The 19,570-nt window shown below is 41.7% G+C and overlaps 1 protein-coding gene across 4 annotated transcripts in view; it reads left to right on the forward strand.

The window, feature by feature from the left end:
* MAPKAP1 (MAPK associated protein 1) overlaps window positions 1-19,570 on the forward strand; it is a 243,204-nt gene that overhangs the window by 136,505 nt on the left and 87,129 nt on the right. For all 4 annotated transcript variants that reach the window (XM_059410805.1, XM_059410802.1, XM_059410803.1 and 1 more), the window contains one exon: window positions 8,919-9,028. In XM_059410805.1, coding sequence (XP_059266788.1) covers window positions 8,919-9,028 — 110 coding nt within the window. The remainder of the gene's footprint in view (window positions 1-8,918; window positions 9,029-19,570) is intronic.

Here is a 19,570-nt window from a genome sequence, read left to right on the forward strand (position 1 = left end):
TAAGGTGTGTATGGGATTTAACTTTTCTTTGGGTGATTTATTACATAATGAATACATGTCCATCCTAGAAAAATTAGAAAATAGAGCTGTGTTTCTTCCTATAAAAGAAAATTTAAAATTTCACTTTGTTCCATCATGCAAAGTTGTGACTTTTCAAGTTACAGAATATGTATGTTTAAAAAGAGGAGAGGGTGCTGAGTGTGGCTCAGTTGGTTTGAACATCCAACTCTTGATTTTGGCTGAGGTCATGATCTCGGGGTCATGGGAGATCGAGCCCTTCCTCGGGCTCTGTTTTGGGGTAGAGCCTGCTTGGGATTCTCTTCCTCCCTCTCCCTCTCCCTCTTCCCATCTAGTCCCCGTCCCTGACTCTTGTGTGCGTGCACGCTCTCTCTGTGTGGAAAAATAAAAAATAAAAAGAGGTACTAGTTAACTTTCATGAGTCCCCAGTTGGAAAAGTGTTCTGTGGAGAAGGATGTGAAACTGGATGACTTCTGATCTTCTTACTGAGTCGACGGTGTGAGACTAGCCTTCTCTTCCCAGGCCCTTGGTCCCAGGAAACTCCCAGACACAGAGTTGTTTGGGGAGGGAGAATGGATTTACACTAAAAACTTGTAAATTAAGAGCGCGCTAATGGAAACTCTCTCCTTTAACAGAGGCAAGTGGATTTCTAAGATACCCATTGTTCGTGATTGATTTTGGACAGATCCAATGTATGTGTGTGTGTGTGTGTATATATATATATGAATCTTTTTAACTTGCTGACTGGTAGCTGTTCTGAGCCTAAGCATTGAAGTTGTTTGGGTATCAGCCGTGTGGAAGGGGAGAAGTAGGAGGCAGCAGTATGGGGGAGTCTGGCTCCCAACACTAAATCACCGGATTTCAGCTGGATCCCAGTATCCGAGAGAGTGCTCCTTGTCAGCAGTGACCAAGCCAAGGCCTCCCGGGCCTTTAGACGTGGTAGGACAAGGGAGAATGAGATCTTGGAGTGAACAAGGGAGGAGCCTGCTTTGTCCCTCTCCTCCCATTCCCCAGCACAGGGCCAATTCAGTTAGGACTTGTGGAACTGAATTGAGTTCACAAATGGCACTGGCAACAGCAACTGTGACAGTATCATTAGATGCGTTGCCGTTAACATTTCACACCAGGATCCTACTCTGGAGTCGGGGAAAAAGGGTTTTAGAAAGTGAAGAAAAGTCCAAACCAGTAAAATGGACAGAATCTCCCTAAATCATAAGTCAGTAAGAGCAGTTAAACTGCCTTCCTATACATATGTTTTACTTATGTTTGTTATCTCAGGTAAACATGGGGAAGGAATGTTTTTAACCAATAGCTAGATCAGAACAGATAGAATCCCGCTAAGATTTTGCTGTTTGGGGAAGGGCCCACCAGGTAGTCGGTAGACAGTCTTCCACCAGAAGCAGGGCTGCCTGGGTCATTATGGCCCAGAGAGTTCCCAGAGACTGCTGTGGCTTCTCTTGGCTCTGTGTGAAAGGAAAGGTTAGCTGTTTTTTAAGAGGCGTGCAGATTCTTTGCTGTTGGCTCTATGAGGACTTTTCAGAGGGGTTGGTAGTTTTAGTGTACCCTCTTGATGAGATCTCCAGGGTATACCCAAAGTGATCAGACCTTTTTGAAAGGATATCGTCAGTTTTGAAGCCTCTCCTACCCTTATGTGATACTGCCTTGTGGTCTGGAGAGGAGGGAAAAAAAGGAAATGAGTATTTTTGCACACTCACTCAGTTTGGTGCCTATAGTGGCCATTATCTCATTTATTCTTTATAACAAACTCATTTTTATAATATATGAGCTGAGGATGAGAGACAAGTAGTTATTTGCTCAAGGTCATACAATTTGGTAAGGGGCAGAGCTAAAATAGAATAAGGAGGGGAGAAAAAGACGCCTGTATTCTTTGTACTCAGGCCTGACAATATGGGTATAAATTATCTTACTTATTTATTGTTTGCTCGAGTCATAGAAGACCAACTGTGTGTTGTTTCTTTTCATTCTGTTGTATTAGCAAACATTTCCATTGTCCAGATTGTCCTCATGTACGGAAATGTAACATATGCAGCCTGTTTAATTTTGTATTTGTAAATCTGACTTGATTTCCTTTTTGGCAACAGCTACTGTCTAGAGAAAAGAAAAGATTTTTCTTTGTGTCTGTTTAAAGTGACAGAAATATTGGAGCAAGTAATAAAGATGGAAAGCATTAATTACATACTTACAAGAATTTAAAGGTCAGACAAGCTAAATATGTATGTTTTGCTCACTGGAATGTCTCTTGAAATTGTGCCAGGATGCGCTTTGTTCCTACAATGAAAGCACCCATTTTAGATAGCCATCAGCTTACTTTGGTTTCCAAAAATTATACCAGATTGTTGCTTTAGTTGCTATATATTCTAAAAGTTTAGGACTCCCATTTCTGACATAAATGTGATTTGTTTCATGATCCACCCCCTTTGGCCATGTTTAGTTACTGTGTCTCATTTTGATTTCCTCTGTTCTCCCCTCAGCTTATGTTGGAGTCTGTCAGCTGCCGCTATGTACATGTCAGGCTAGTGACTTGTAATGTTTATTAATACAATGTCAGTCTTGCTGTTGAAAAAACTGTGATGCTTCTCAGAAGGTTGCAGTAGAACGAAGCGTTTGATTTCCAGATCCTGTCTGCACTGCATGGTGAATACATCCTCAGATGTTATGCAGTTCACTGACCTGACAGTTATGGAACCCCGCCTGGGACCCCATTTCAGCAGGACATATTTGAACAGAAACAGTTTGCAAAACTTTACACACTTAAACTCCTGCCAAGGCAAACTGTTAGCCACTTGAGTTTGTTATAAATACCCAGTGGCAGTGGTTGGAAGTAGCCCACGGTGTGTTTTATATTCTGAACTGAATGTGAATGTCTTTGCGGTTATATAGAGTAGTAAATAATTGAGTTTGATTAGGGAGAGGGACCTCATTATCCCCCACCTGTGCCCAGCTGGAAGGGGAGGGTCGAAATGAAGCCATTAGCTGTCTCTCTTACTGGCATCTCAAAGAGCTCAAATACATCTGTGTCTTATTTTCTTTTCTGGCACAATCAGTCGAGCAAGCTAAGCAGGCATGACCGGATTTGGCAAGTCCCAAGGACTCTGGCAAAGATACACAAGGAGAAGGCGGAGGGCAGTCATTTTGGCTTCTCACTGCCCATTAGTCTAGCGAGTTATGTTTTTGGAAAATGTCTGTTTTGAAAAAGAGTACTTTGTCCAATGTCAAACATCACATACTCACACAATACGCTTTGATCTTTTAAAAAAAATTTTTGTCAGTGCAAGGGGAAACAAAATGTGGCATTCACACTAGTGTAAACTCTCTTTATGGATAAAATAATACTCAAAAGACTTGCTTTGAAACAGGCATGCTACAGTTATTACAAGGCTTTCTCTTGCTCATATATTTTCATTTTCTACTTTGAAGTACTAGAGAATGAACATGCACGGAGTTGGGACCAGTGCAGGCTGGGGACTGGAGGAGTGTGTCTTCATCACTGTTAGGACCTGGTCAGGAGCGGAGAAGCGAGTGCTGCTCTTGGCTGCCTTTTCCCCTTCCATAAGTTGAGACTGTGGCTCAAGAAACCATGAAATTCTCCAAGGGCTTTTAAAAAGGGACCTCGCAGTTCATATGGTCGTTTAAAATCAAACTGAATGTTATAGTGGAAGTTGAATCTTTGCCACAGATTGATAGGTAGTTCCCACCTGGAGGATGTGCTTTCTGGAAGTCTATTCTTCCCATGACTCCTCAAGGCTCTCCTCTGGGCTACAAAGAGGTATAAATCCCAGGCTTTGGTGTTGGCCTTCCCTGGCTCCAACTCCTGGCTCCTTCACTTAGCTGTGCAACTCCAGGCAGTGTCCTAACCTTGCCCAACCTCAGTTTCCTCCATTATAAAATGGGACTGATAATAGCACCTACCTTTTCTGGGAGGATTAAATGAACAAAGTAAGTGCTCACTAAATGTTGACAGTTGTCCTCATCTCATTCATCACTTCTTGGTACATAGAAAAGCCATGGTTATTATATTAAGCACTTATTACATAACCGGTATTGTGTTAACAGGTATTTAGTCCTCACAATAATCTTCTGCTTTAAGAATTATCCCTGTTTCATAGATGAGGAAACTAGAAGATATAGAGAGAGAGACTGTGTCATTTACCCCCAACTCCAGAGCAGGGACCACTGGGACTGGACTCCAGAGCTGGGACTCCAAAGCAGGGTCTGCTCTAGGCTGTGCTGTGCTTTGCTGCCTTCCAGTCACCACCAGCTTCCGTACCACGATACAGGGCTGGATGATCACTGTTTGAGACATCTCCATTAAGAAGCTCTCTGGTCCCCTGACCCCTCCATGGCTTGGCCAAGTGCCTCTGTGTTTGGTAGCACTCGGAGCTGGCCTCCTTCTTTGTACTTAGTGCACAGCAGTAGAAGTCTTTGTTTGCTTCTTTGTCTTCCTCTCCCACTATACTGTGCTCCTTGGTTTAGGGACCATAGTGTTGATTTCTGAATTCAAAAAAGATCTTTAATAGAGGAACTTCAGGTTAAATGCCCTAATGCCTCCAACCTCGGATTCTGTAAAATGGATCTAACAATAACACCTGTTTTAGGATTAAATGAGTTAATACAGGATTTAAAAGCTTAACTTAGCATGTGACACATATAGTGGTTGCTGTTACTTCTGTCGTGATTGCTGAATAATAACTTGTACTGTGGAGCTCAGAAAGCTCTTAATAAGTCTCACTAAATTTCCCTGCACACCCCCATGATTTTTTACTTTCCTCATCTCTAGCCAAAGCCAGTGAGTTAAGCTGAGGTACAGTGTACCCACTTCCCTGGCTCACTCTCTCAAAAGTGAAAGTCTTGAAAATGGTGCCTTGAGTGCTTTTCTGTGAGCTTCAGAGGGGGCCTGATGCCTGGGTCAGGGGTTGCTTGCTTACAGCGCGCCTGACTGTTGCTACCATGCCCAGCATTGCACATTTTAATGGCCCTGTGTTCCCAACTATAAGCAATGGTTGGGATCCTTCCCCAACTAAGCAGTATCTGCTGAGGGTGTGTGGGGAGGGCGGGGGGGTGAATGGGGCCTCTTCTCTTGGAGAGATGACTTAGGACATGGGGAACACGAGAGCACTAACATTTCTAAGCTCCTTTTACTGTTTGCCAACCCGAATGCTAGGTGCTTGCCATTCATCGTCTATTTTATCCTCTCTGCCAGTTCTTTAGGGAAGCAGCCTCCTCGTTTCATGGCTGCAGCAGAGGTTCCCACGTGTTAAGGCAATGTTTTGGTTAGCCGTGGAACGAGAACTTGAACCAAAGGGTATTTAACCCCCAGTGCATGTGTTTTCCTCTCCAGTATGTTACCTCCCAACTTGGGTTCTGCTTCCAGCTCTGTCCCTATAAATAGAATCTAAGCTTTCCAGATAAGGACCTGTGCCCCGTCAGCTCTGGTTTAATATTTAGCAGAGAAATGCTCATTGTGTTAGGTTAATGTGGGTATAAAAACTCCCCTCTGGTAACTGAGTGGCTTTGCACTGGGACAGAGCTAAATTCCTCCAGTGAGTAATCTCTTTTTAAAATGCCCATACGTTTTTCAGTGGTTACAAGACTTGACAGGACCTAACTTCGAATTGACTGAAGCACTCCTGGCAGCATTTAGTCAGCTCCCTGAAGTGGCTCTTCCTCCTAGACCCGGCGCAGGCAGCCCAAGGAGCTGTGGAGGGCAGCTGCCTGTGCTCAGTGCCCCCAGCGTGCCCTGCTGTGGCGGGAGACAAGCCGTCTATCCACGAGGGTAGCGGGAGGAGGAGCAGTTTCTGAGCCGAGAGTCCGGGTTTGTAGTCCATCTGTCCCTCCATCCGCCTGTCTGTCCGAGGGCCAGCCACCCTCAGCACAGGTCGCACCTCAGAGCCTGGAATGCGGGGCCACACGGAAGGGAGACAGGACCAGCGAGTGCCCTTCCTAGCTACTGCCAGCTTTTCTCTCGAGATCACTGTCTTCTCAGTCGCACACCCAATGCCCAACGTTAAATAAAAAGCAGCTCTAAAAGATGTATTTCAATAGACTTTTTCGAAAGCCCATAAAAATTCCTGGATATAAAGAAATGAGGCATAAAACCCAGAATGTTTGGAAGTCAAGCTGAAAATTGCGGAAGCAAGTCTCCATATCCATTTATTAAATGGGAGCATAACTTAACAGTCGCACCTAGATGTCTTCTGAGAACCACTTTGATTCCGTGCTCTTGTATTTTGGAAACGTGTTGCCCCCTTAAGTGCTGTAGATTTGGAGCAAGATCAGGAGTTGATGTTTGTCTGGAGGGCGGGAAGCGAGCAGAGTGGGAGACTGACCCGAGGAAGCTTTCATTAGGTCCGGTTGAGTGTGCAGTACGTGGGTCACAACCTCTTTCTCCTTTTAATGTGCACGATTTTACCGGAATGGAGCCCCAGAGTGAGATACCGCACACTGGCGCAGGCACGTTCCGAGCGCCGTGCGTGCCCCTTCCCTCCACTGTTGTTTTCATTTTCCTCTCATGAACCTTGCTACCCTGGCTTCAGCACGGAGGCTGTAAAGGAAGATGGAGAGCCGAGTTACCTCAGAATGATCACTATCGTTAACATTCACGGGTGGTTCACTTATCATTCCTGACTGCACAGACATGGCAGCCGCTCGGAAGCGTCCGCAGGTGTAGCATGGTGATACATATTACATTGTGCCACAATGGATTTATGTATTCTGTAACAAAAGAAAAGTGTAATGAAAAAATACAGAAGGTAATCCTTTATTCCTCCGCCACACAATTTATCAGTAATGCCTGTGGATGATAAGTGCCAGGGATTTCCTCTGCTTGCTTTAACCTTGTCACCCAGGTACGTTTTGGTAAAATGACAGAAAAATACAGACGAGGGATTTTCCTGTGTTCAAAAATCTTTTAAAAGGACACTTTTAATTTATGGAAGTTAGTCCGAACGCAAGGCTTCCCTTTGAGCTTCTAGTCTGCCTTTGCTACAAAAGATAAACGTATTGGTTTGAAATAATGCTGTCAGCCAGCAGCAGATTAGGCGAGAATGTAAGCGATTTATAAGCAGACTCAAATCGAAAATAGTTCAGGTGGAACCCAGGTAGATGGAAGTTCGTGAGATCTAGCCCAGGACTAGTTTGTGCGTACCCGAGGACTCGTGTTCCCTTTTAGGCCCCACTCACCCATCGCCCAACATATTGTCACAGATGGAGCGCATACTGACTTCTGAGGAGCGAGCAGGGGAAGACAAGCCTGAATGCGGATGATTGGCATTTGTTCCAAACACGCCCTGGCCTCACGCCAGAGCAAATACCCCCAAGTTTATAAATGCGCAAGGCACTTTACATTTCAGTGTGCTTGCCAAAGTATCACTTACTGCATCGCTCCCTAAATATAGTTTTTAAAAAAAGAGCTATTTCTTATTTTGCTTTGATCAGTAAAATAAACTTTTAAAGATTGTTCTGGGATGGGGTCCAGCTTCTGAGGTAAAGAATGGCTGGAGCTCAGGCATGATTCAGTAACAGAGTGTTCAGTAAAATTAGCTTGACAGTTCTCAGGCCTGCTGTTCAATAGCAAGAACTTGACCAAGTTAAAATGGATGATCGTGCTGGCTAGACCAGCGTCGGCTTTTGCTTTTTAACAAATGGAATGTCAAGGATTAAACAGCGAGCCGTATGGAGAGGAGGGGTGTGGAGATGTCTTTGTATTAGGGAAGCAAATTGGGTCCTTGGTTTTGAGATTGGCCCCCCAGCCCCTGTGGAAAGCCAGCCACCTGGTTGGGTCCAAACTAGGTCCCAAAGAGGTTTAAGGCCTCTTCTCAGCCTCTCCTTCCGTTGGGAAGCTTTTCCATGGCTTAGCTTGGGGCTTGGCTTTTCTTTCGGATTTCTTGTCAGTATGAAGTTCTGCCATATTTTTTGGCTGTGTGTTCTCCTTTGAGATTCTTATGAGGAAATGGGAATGCGACCAAACTCCTTGTGGTAATTCCCATGTTCCATCGTTGGAAACTTGGGTCCCATTTGTTAGATGAGCTGCTTGGAATTGGCCTGTTTTGTTCTGGTGCCCGAGCATAGTGAGTAGTATTTGTGATACTTGCTACTGCAATTAACAGTCTTGGTGAAGTCCTACCTCACCCAGGGATGGGCTTCTGTTTTTAGGGTACTTGTTCCCTACCAGATTTCTCGCTATCTACATGAACTATTCCCTTCAAGTTTGACTGACTAGAAGTTTAAAAATAGTCTTGGTGTTTTGTCTTATAATTATTTAAGCTTCATTTCATATTTTGTTTGACCTTCTTGGACTAAGTAGATTAAAACATTCCTACTGAAGTATATATAGACCGTATATTCAAAATTTATTTATTTACTTATTTACTAGCCACTTAGGAAGAGCCTTTTTTTTCCTTATTCTAAATTGCTTTGGGCTGTCATTCTCTCCCATCACTCCCCCGCCACCCACCATCCTCACCCCATGACATTTTTCCTGTAGGGCTCCATGAGCTTTAATGTGATGGTAGTATCTGCCTGCAGTGACATCTACTGACACAAGCTAAGTTTATTGTCAACCCGTGTTCAAGATTTGGCTTGGGAGCCAACACAAGTAACCCACGGTACTAGTGACCCACACTGACCAATTAGATTCAATTTGAAATAAATTAGAAAAACATTTCCTAACTCTGACCTTCCTTTCACTTGGAACTGTTTATACCAGAAAGCCCCCCGCCCTCTTTCTCTCTCTCTCCCTCATTAGAAGTTAGTCTGTTTTTTTTTAAATAACTGGCACTTTGAGGTACACTCAGTAAAACTTTATTAAACACAATGATGACCGCAGTAACAGTCCTCTGGTTGAATGTTAGTGATGATTTAATATTTGTCTTTTCCTACAGAAATGCTGCTCATGGATTCTCCCTTATTCAGGTGGACAACACAAAGGTTACCATGAAAGAAATCTTGCTTAAGGCAGTGAAGCGAAGAAAAGGATCCCAAAAAATTTCAGGTGAGACCCTGGAAATAGAAAATTAACCGTTAGTTTAAAAGTGTTTGGTATGTGCATACGTGTGCATGCATGCGTCAGTATGTGCACATGTGTGTGTGTGTCTGTGTGTAAGAGAGGGCTGGCTGGATTGTTTTAGATATCATTGCTAGAAGGTTTGGTTAGCAGATCTACAGCCCAAAAAAAAAAAAAAAAGTTTTTTTGTTTTGTTTTGTTTTGTTTTTGAAACTGCCCCTGGGCCCAAGGAAGGGTTTGGGTCGGTGGCATGTATGAGAAGAATGTGTTCCTATTGATTATGGAAGTTCCACCATTAATAATGTGTGGTAGATTGATATATCTATTTGAACTATTAGTTGGTGTAAAGCTGTCTTAAAAACCAAATGCTAAATTTGAAGGACTGCTTTTAATTTCATGTTTTCATGTAATTTTCCATGGGGGAAACTTTCAGTTGCTAGTGTTTGGGGTATGCAGTAAAAGAAAAACAGTCTTCATTTTTACCAAATGAGGACAACTGTAAAAAAAAAAATTTTTAAAGATAAATCACTTGATGTGCACCAAATACCTGTTAATCTTTAATTCCTCATTACCCAACTTTGTACAGAAAATAAGCTTATAGTATTAGCTATGATATTTGAAAGATATAAGGGGAAAAAATATTACCAGTATTGAGAAATAATTATTTTGAGAAATAGCTCAAAGATTTGTCATACCACAGACAACTTTAATATAAATCAACCTCTCTATGACATGTCAAATACCATCGCTTTGTAAATAAATGAGACTTCCTCAACACCTTTGGTTTCATCTTCTGGAGAGGAAAAAATGCATTACTCAGGTTGAAGAAAATAGTTTTGTGTTCTTTTTAAGGAGAGGCATATAATCTGTTCCAGATTTAATTAGCTATCTTCAGATGAAAGCTGAAGTTTTAATAAAAGTTAGAAGAGATAACACAGTGAAGGACACGGATGAGCTGTCTCAAGGCCATATTCCAGGGGAACGATAAGAGCTGTAAAAAATGGCAGAGGAGAGCAATTGAATGGAGCAATGAAAATCTGATTCTCATAAAAAAGAGAGAGAGAGAGAGATGCTGGTAGGGGCGGTTGTAGATGAGACCTGCTAGCGTCTGCAAGCAATTTGGATGCTTGCCAGGAGTCATTGTTCACCCTCGGCTGTGGCGGCTCTGTCCAGATGTGCCAACTGCACGTTTCGGCTTTTGCCAGCTGACTGCGCCGTTTGATAACCAGCTCTCTGGATGCCCATCACTGGCCGCAGAGATAGAATTAAATGATGATGATCTTCCCACAAGTTGGGAGAGGAAACAATGCATATAAATCTTGATTTCATCTCAGCATGAGAAGTCTTTATCCATCATCACTCATAATGAACAAGTCGTTAGCTGGGATGAATGGTGTTCTGGTTTTTCCAAACACCTCTTTTGTTCATTTTTTGGGTGACTTTTATCCATTGCATGGGGGTCAAACCTCTTTACATTTAAGGGATGATTGAAGAGGCATAGCCTCACCTTCCCAGGGGAAAGTAGATATTTGGGGGTTCTAAGTGCCAATCTAGTAGCATTTAAACAGCTTCAGATATTTAAAAAGCATTCATCTTCCTTTAGGATCCTGTTTTTTCCTTGCGTTTTGACCCTAAGTTTTTTACACAGTAGTGCATTTGGTGACACATTCATTGTATTCAAAGATAGCATTATTCCAGGTTGTCCAAGAAGAGTGGGAACCAGCTTTTTAAACCTTCTTAATAGAAATTCAGCTATCGCAGATTTTTTTAGACCATGAAACCTTTGTGAACTCGCTGAGGTGCAGCTAAACCAGTGTCTTTGCCTCTGTCTGCAGCTCTCTCTTTCCAATTGTGTACCTATTTATCTGTGTCCATCTCCAGCAACCACGTTTATCATACACATGGTTATTTATGTTCACCTTTGTGTACACATCCCTGCCATTTCCATCAGAGACTTTGCCATATCCAAAACACAGTAATCTGCATTATTTATTCCTTTTCATGCTACAGAAGTCATTTGAGATTGATGTATTTACATAAATTACTGTCCATTTTCTTAATCCAAAAAGCTCTATAAAATGGGAAGCTCTTTCTATTGCTTTATTAAGTCTGGTCTCATGAAACAGAGGATCTCCAGTTTAACAAAGATGTTGATTTAAGGTTAGCGTGGTAAAGCTGGTGTGTTTGGTGGTTTTGAACTTTGTGTTGTGGAGTGGGCTTGTTTTGGAGGGTAATTAACAAAAAGAAGAAAATCGTCTTGTCATAGGTGGAAACACAGTATGTTTACTTTAAAAAAAAGGCTGTTAGTGCTCACTGTTGGCTATGAAATACTTCTACACATTATGACACCTGAACTCGGTCCTGAACTCGAGAACTTGGTGGCAGGAGATGCCAGGCTAGAGACGTTCAACCTCCACTTGCTGTCTGCAGCGACCCCTGCAACCTCTGCGGGAAAGGGGCCTGCCTCGCCCCATGTCTAGGACAGCAGTGGAGCGCTCCGCCCTCTCTCCAAACTGCTTTTGCCTGATGGAGTCCAGAGCAGCACTTGTCTCTTTGCTGCTCTTACTTAACTGAAGTGAGAGGCAAGATTAAACAACATGGGTCATGTGGAGGCGAGAGTTCTCACTACTCGTTCATTAGGGGTTAGTTGCACTACAAACAAGGTTTCAGAAATCCTTTTCCAGGCTGACAGTGCACTTCTTTTCCTTACTCACAAACCTCTAACTTCTCTTCTCTTTTTTCCAGACCGACCATACAACTTTCCATTTCACAGTAATCATAAATTGCGAACCAAAACTATTTTATTATGAAACCTAGATGTGGGTTTAATGACTGTTCTAATGTTTAAGTACTCTGTTGCCCTTCCGTCTGGCACTCCCCGATTTTCATTTGTAAAAAATTGGAAGGTGGCAGATATCTGAGCAAAAGAAGTCTTCTTTGTTTAGGTAGATAGGTTTGTCAGTGGAAACTCATAGGGGTTTTTTTGTTTTGTTTTGTTTTTTGTTTTTGTTTTTTGTTTTAACCCATAGGGTTTTAAAATATTTTTGCTTGGTATGGGTAGACTATCATTATAGGCACTTGTAACTGATCTAGAATTTTGACTTGCATTATTTGTAATTATCATCATCATAACTATTTATGAACACTGCAGGGTTTTTTCTATTAATATTCATGTACTGAACCAGAGTAATCTTTTCACAGTGTGTTCCAGTCAGTTCTCTGCTTAAGGCCCATTTTTTTTTAAAAGCCATTTTTAAATGTCTCTTTTAAAAAAGTTTCTCTGCAGCTTTTCATTTTATTACTGACCCACTTGACATTTGGAAGCTACCTGCACTGGCAGAAAGTCCCCACTGTTTAATAAGAGAATTGTAAATGGAGAATCTGGTTTTGGAAGAGTTAGCTGGAACCTCTTTACTTATTTTTATAGTTGTGTGGGTGAGTTTTTGACATAATGAAGAGTAGCCAGTCAGGTCCCTTGATTTAGCTGGTAAAATATATGGACCTTGTTATTTAGTGAGTAAAACCCTTAGCCATCAAGTTCTCCTTTGGTCAAGTTCACCCTCATAGTCAGTGACCTTCTGAGCCTCTTAGTATTTTGTTGTTATTTAAAAATACTGTCACCCACCAACCTTTACCAGCCTCCTGAAGCATGGTGTTGGGTATGGCAGGAATGCTTAAGAAATGGAGGCAGATACTATTTCAGTTTTACATTGACACAGAAATATAGTTAACTGTTGGTCTACAAAAGAGAGAGGGCTTTGACATGGGATGTTCCAAGCAGAATAGTTCTCTGTGTGGCTTTGTTATGGGATTTGTTGTCATTTTGAAATGAAGGTGTTTTTCTTTATCATCTGCTGAGAGATTGAACCAGAAGCATGTTAACTTTTTCTTACCTTTGTTCATTCTTGCCTTTCAATGTGAAAGACAATTTTTATTAATCTGAAAATCCTTTTGAAATGTTCTTGTAGTAGTATTAATAAAACTTATGACATTCATTTTTTGGTTTTCCCTTATAAAATTTCACCTAGATTTTGAAAGATAAATGTTAGCTTTGTTTAGAGTCACAGACCACCCTATTGTTTGCTAATGTGCTGTGTTTTCACAGGGCACCTAGAATGTCATTAGTGACATGGTCTAGACTAAGAATCCTCTCCATTATTCCCTAATATATTGCTAGGCTCAGAGAAGGTGAGCAAACAGCAATCGCAGGGTGCAGGGTTCTGATCAGAAAGAGGGCTAATGATGACATCATTGGACTCTCAAGTTTTATATTAGAGATTCATGTAAAATGTACATTTTGATCCATACTATATTTGTACTTTCATTCATCCTGTATTCTCATGTGTCAGACCTATGCTGGGTACAGGGAGACAATGGAAGGCAGATTTACAAGGCCCTTGCTGAGGAGGAACTTCCATTTTAGAAGGAAGGTAAATATGAAGAGCTGAGAGAGAGAATAGTAAGATGCAACATATAGGATGGTAAGGGAATTCCTCCCTGAGAAATTGACATTTAAATTGTGACTTTCACATTTAAGCTGTGAAGAGTTGGGCAGGGCCAGTGTCATTCAAAGCCGTGGCTATTAAAGGCTTACTATACTTTAATATAAAAAGAACATTTCAGATTTTTTTGTAGTTAATTTGCTTCACTCTCTCCTCCACCCACCCTACCTACCCAAAAAAGTAGTAAAATTGACCCTTGACTTGTTTCCTGGGCAAAGTCCCCATCCATGTCTTACCCATGAGCAGATCCTCTCGGTTTTACCTCCAGAATACATCCTGAATTTGTTCAGTCTTTTCCATCTCCCCTGGGTGAGTCCAGATTGCTATGGCTTTACCCAGACTGTTGAAATAGCAGTTTTTCTGGTTTTCCTGCCTCTACTCTTGTCCTCCTCCTGTCTTTTGTCTACACAGCAGCGAGAGGGTTCTTCTAAACTATAAATTAGATCATATCTGCTCTACATCCTTCAGAAACTTTCAGAATAAAACCCAGACTTTGAACTACTATAAAACACTGAGGCCCAAAGAGGGGAAGGGACATACAGAGAATATGAACACAAAGAAAGAAAAGAATTGGGAAGAAGTGCAGAATTGATCATTGCAATATGAGAAATATATACAGACCAGGCGGAGAACCTGGGAAGCCAGGGTAGGATTTGGAGCCTGTAACTTAATGTGGACCTGCTCAATTTAATAGACAGACAACAGCAGAGCCAGTCTCTGACACCCTTTCTGCAACACCTCACTTGGTAGGCCTTAACTGTCATGCCAGGTAGACCTAGAAAGTAGCATACTAATTATTAATTAATTATCAGTGATGTTTTAAGGGGATTTGTATGTCAGGAGAGGAGTTCGCTTTCCACGATACATGGTTCCTTCCAATGGGGTAAGAGCTGATTTATTGAGTGCCTTTGTGTACTTATATGTACTATCTCATTTAATCTGCAAACACCCCGAAAAAGTAGATTTTGTTATGCTTGTCTTACAGACGAGAATTTAGAAATGCTTGGGGGAGGGGTGTACGTTAAAATTAAGGAACCATTGAGAACTATGTATGTAACCATATGCTTACCTCTCTGAGCCTTTCTTAGCTCTAAAAGGACTTCAAGTTACCCAAATTTCCACAGTAAGTAAATAGCAGAATCTAAACTGAGCCCAGGCTTTTCTGACCTCAAAGCCCATACACTTTTTATTGTACCATGTTGCTTATTAGAACCCTAATGAGAGAACAAATTTAAAATTCTGTAAACAGAAATGTTCATTGATTCTAAGATCTAAATGCACTAGGGAAGTGCAGCATTTAAAGGAACCCTGTGGTGAATCTGGATATAAAACCAGGAATTCTTTTTGTAATTGCACAGTTTGTCTGTATTGGTGTCAGTTTTAATGTTTTATGTCTGGCTTTCTTAAAGCAACATACACCTGTCCTGAGCTGCCCTGTAGAAAAGAGAAACCCATATGTTTTAGAGAGAGTCGGGTCTCTAACACTCTTCTAACCTGAAATGTTCTCTAAAGGCTGAAGTAAGCTAAAGAATCTTCTTGCTGTAGAGTTGAAGATTCTTCCTCCTTGTGTAATTGTAGAGATGGAAAATCTAGTAACTGTTCTTCTATGAAAGTAATTTGTGAACTGGAGACACAGACATGTGGTTTCCTTATGCTGTAGCAGGTAATCCTTTAAAAGAAAAAAGAAGAAGATGAAGAAGAAAATGTAAATAGGACTGTTTAAATGTTCTTAGTCGGGGCACCTGGGTGGCTCAGTGGGTTAAAGCCTCTGCCTTTGGCTCGGGTCATGATCCTGGGGTCCTGGGATCAAGCCCCGCATTGGGCTCTCTGCTCAGCGGGGAGCCTGCTTCCTCCTCTCTCTCTGCCTGCTTCTCTGCCTACTTGTGATCTCTGTCTGTCAAATAAATAAAATCTTTAAAAAATAAATAAATAAAATAAATGTTCTTAGTCAAAAAGGCAGTAATTTCTATGGAAAACTGCTCCTCCTCATGAAATAATAAATAATCATGCCAGTGCCACTCATGCACGGCGGCCGGATGAGATGTGAGGACCGGGTACTTCGTATCCAGTGACCCAGTGGGAAAACGATAGAGAAAATTAGGGCAGCTAAAGTGTTTAAATGTCTAACTCAGAAATGCCCCGGGCAAGAAGCTCCAAGTTAAATATTCCTCTTTCCCTCTTCTCTCTGCCCTTTTATCTTGTTGTCTCTTCCCACCTGAGCTTCCCCCTGTCTCGAGTGCTCTGAGGCTCCTGATGGATCTTCTTGAGAATAGAGCAGAGCATGTTAAAGATGGCATTGCAGTCAACTATTTTATCTAGGAAGCCTGGAAATTTAGAGAATTTATGTCAGGCAAAAATCTTTGGGAACCACTTTAGAGACCCAATTATTTTAGAAGGGTGTTATGAGCTCTCACAACCGCCACATCAGAAAAACCTGAAATACATCATTCGCCAAAACTACATTTGACCATCGTTTACTCTTCCTGCTAGTCGCTAATCTTTCAGAAGTTCCTCTTCCATCACAAAATCTATTCATTCACGCCATCTGGGGCAGTCACAAACGTGGATTAGATTAAAGCAAAAGCCGAATGAAAGAAAGAGGAAAGACCTGTTCTCCTGACAGGCTGTGTGGTGCTGCAGGAGGCACATGTATTTTGAAGTCAGAGGAAGGACCTCTCTCTGGACCACTAGGGACTAATTCTAGAGCATCACTAATTTAATAATAGCTTTACAGGAAAAAAAAAATAAAGAAAGAAATACTGCATTCAATGTACATATTGATTGTAAGCTGTAGCCTAATTTTAGAGATGTTATAAAGTAGGAAAAAAATGCATCTTAGAATGAAGAACTATGGTAACAGAACGCATAATCCCATACTTACCTCTCTGAGTCATGCTTTCCTCAGCTGTGACACAGGAGAGGTTGAGGGAGGGGTCACCTAGGGCACTGTGGGAAGGGGCAGGTGTGCTCTACAGTTCCACAGTGTGGCTCTGACAGACCCTGTTGACTTCAGTGGTTACCGTGCCTGGGCCTGCTCTGGGCCAGCCCTGTGCTCGAATCAGGTGGAAACCCAGTGAGAAAACAGATTGAGAAAAGGGGGCAGTAAAATATGGCAAATTCACAAGGAGAAATACGTAATCTACTAAAGCAGCATAGATTAGGGAGTACTTAAAACTACTGTGTAAGACAGGGCCTGAGGAAAGATGCTCTGGAGTAATGGATTTGGTAGTTTTTTGAAGATTAAATAGAATTTTGCCAGATGGGTAAGTGAGAGGAAGGACATTCCAGGCAGAGACATTTTGAGACATAGTAACGGAACACGGATATCCCAAATGAGTGGAGCAAGAACAAGGCAGAAGGTCAGCTGCAGAAGCCAGGCAGGGGCCAGATCTGATCAGACCAGGCCCCATAAGGTACTCAAAACTAGGAGAGCTGTATTTGCTTACTGGGGGCTTATTTTGCAGCAGACACTGTGTAGAAACTGGGGATTTTGTTAAAGCCAAGAAATGGTCCTTACCCTCCCAGAGCTTACTGTTTAGTTCTTCCGGGAGAAAAACAGGCAATTACAATACCATGCATGTGATCAGAGGAAATAAGTGTAGGGCCTGGGCACACACATTGTGGGAGGGGAGCCCTAGTCTGGTCTTTGGGAGTCAGGGAGAACCTCCAGGTGAGACCTGAAGATGGTGGAAACTGACCAGATGAAGAGAACTGGGAAAGAGCATTTAGGCTGAAGGAGTGAGTTGAGAGAGCTTGACGCCTTCTGGAAACCGCTTGTAACTCAGTATAATGAGCAGTAGAGTAGGAGTTAGGAGGGTGGGGCATTATGAGGCTGAAGTGGTCGTTTGGGACCAGGTCATGTTTGTAAACCGTGTTGAATTTGAACTTTATTCTGGTGGCAGAGGGGAACCATTGAAAGGAGAACAATATAGTCAGAATTTCTTTTAGAAAGCACACTGTCTGCATGATAAAAATCGATTAGAGGACATAAAACAGGAGGCAGAGACACCGGTGAGGAGGCTCTTGAGGACTCAATCCAACGGATGATGAGGCCTGAATTAAGGCGTGGGGAGAAGAGGATGTGCTCAGTACAGGAAGCAGAGGAACGGACACCATAGTTGAATCGGATTTCTTTTATTAGAGCTAAGTGCAGTTTGAGGAGAAATACCTTGAAATACCTTGAAGCTGCCACCCATTCTGGTGTTAATATTAAAACGAGGGGGTGGTAGAAGACAGGCTTTTAAAGATTTCTTTTTAATAAAGTAAATGCTTGTTGAAAAAAAAATCAAACATTTAGAATATGCATGAAGTAAAAAGAAACCTGTGTCAAGGTTTCTTCTGACTTTATTTGGTATGAACCCTTGGTTTTTTATCCAGTTCATACATAGACAGACATACAGGCTCTAAGTTTCATGTGGGCAGTACCCTGTTTTTTGTTTTTTTGTTTCTTTAAATCACTATATACCCAACATCTAGCAGAGTGTCAAACAGAAGACACTCCATAAATGTTTGTTAAATGAACTTGTAAAAACTGTATCCACGTAATGATATTTAAGGATACCACACAGTGTGTATGGTTTTGCATTTGTATTTCACTCAGTATTATGTCATAAGCTTTTGACTATGTTAGAGCTAATATTGCAGTTTTATCTTGCTAGTTACATTTATTTAACTTAGCTCTCTGTTGTTGGGCATTTGGATTATTTCCAAATTTCCAGTTTTACACAAACAGAGTGAACAATCTGGTATGAATATTCATTGCACGTTTGTGCTAGATGTTAAATATGGGATTGCTTGTCAGAAGTTTGCTTCCTTAAAATGTTGAGAAAAACAAATTGCCCTTTAAAAAGTTTATACCGATTCTTTGACACTCTAAGAATATATGAGAGCCTCTTTTCCCACCCCCTTACTAACACCGATGTTATCAATCTTTAATTTTTGCCAAACTGATGGCTAGCAGTTAATATTGCATTTTAATTTGCATTTCTGGGGCTTTTGTGTAAAGTTAAGCATTTTTAAAGTGTTTTTATTTGCCATTTATCTTTCTAAAAGATAGTTTTTAAGTCACTTGTTTTAGTGGGAAGAGAAATTGAGAAGCCTAATTTCACAAAACTGTTTTTAAGAAGGACCCTGTAGTTTAGCATACATTTCACCCTCCCACTCCCTTTCCTGCCCCAGTACACACACACACACACACACATACCCCTGATATAGAGGAGAGGCACACATCCAGCCCAGGCCATTTTACTTGTTTGCCTTTCATTCACCAGCAGAGCTTCTGTTTATGTGCTTGGAGAGAAGTAGCTGATAATTCACTAGACTTCGGTTCACCTCATTTAGGACCTTATGTTGTTACTTTCCTGCTTTGTCACAAAACTATTTGAAACAACAGACTTCCTGTTAAATAGTTTATTTTAGTCTGGTACGCGTATATAGTACTTAGAAAATGCATCATAATCGGAAGTCGGAAATGTAGACCAAGAAGTTGTCACCCCTTAACAGGTTTATTTTGGGGAGGCACATCTAAGGACACGTCTGGCAGTATTATAAACAGCACTGGCACCAAGGGCAACTGTGGGGGGTTAATGGGGACCCTGCATCATTCCTTGCCATGTGCCTGGTGAGTTAACTCCTAGAAGTTTCTGGGAATGGTAGCAAGTGGGGAAAAGACTGCAACCAACAATCAGTGTCACAAAGTGGGGATGACTAATTTGCTGAGGACACCGTTGAGACAGATGTTTAATTAGCTGAAGTCAGAGTGGATAAATTGGGAGAGGACTGCCTATGCAGAGAGATGCCCTGTTCCCTCATCTCTCATTTAACTGGTTGGGTTTGGGTTTTTGTCCTTACCGTTTTCTTTTTGAAGGCAACGTCCTCAGACTCAGGGGAACTGTGAGGGGGAATAGGAGAAAAAGTACCCTTTGGTACATCTCCTGAACGCTTACTATATTTTTGTATTTACAAAGACCTTGTGAAATAGACATCATCTATTTTTTATGGTTGAGAAAACCAAGGCCATTTATATTTG

This window comes from Mustela nigripes, chromosome 9 (assembly GCF_022355385.1).
Source record: "Mustela nigripes isolate SB6536 chromosome 9, MUSNIG.SB6536, whole genome shotgun sequence".
NCBI classification, from domain to species: Eukaryota; Metazoa; Chordata; class Mammalia; order Carnivora; family Mustelidae; genus Mustela; species Mustela nigripes.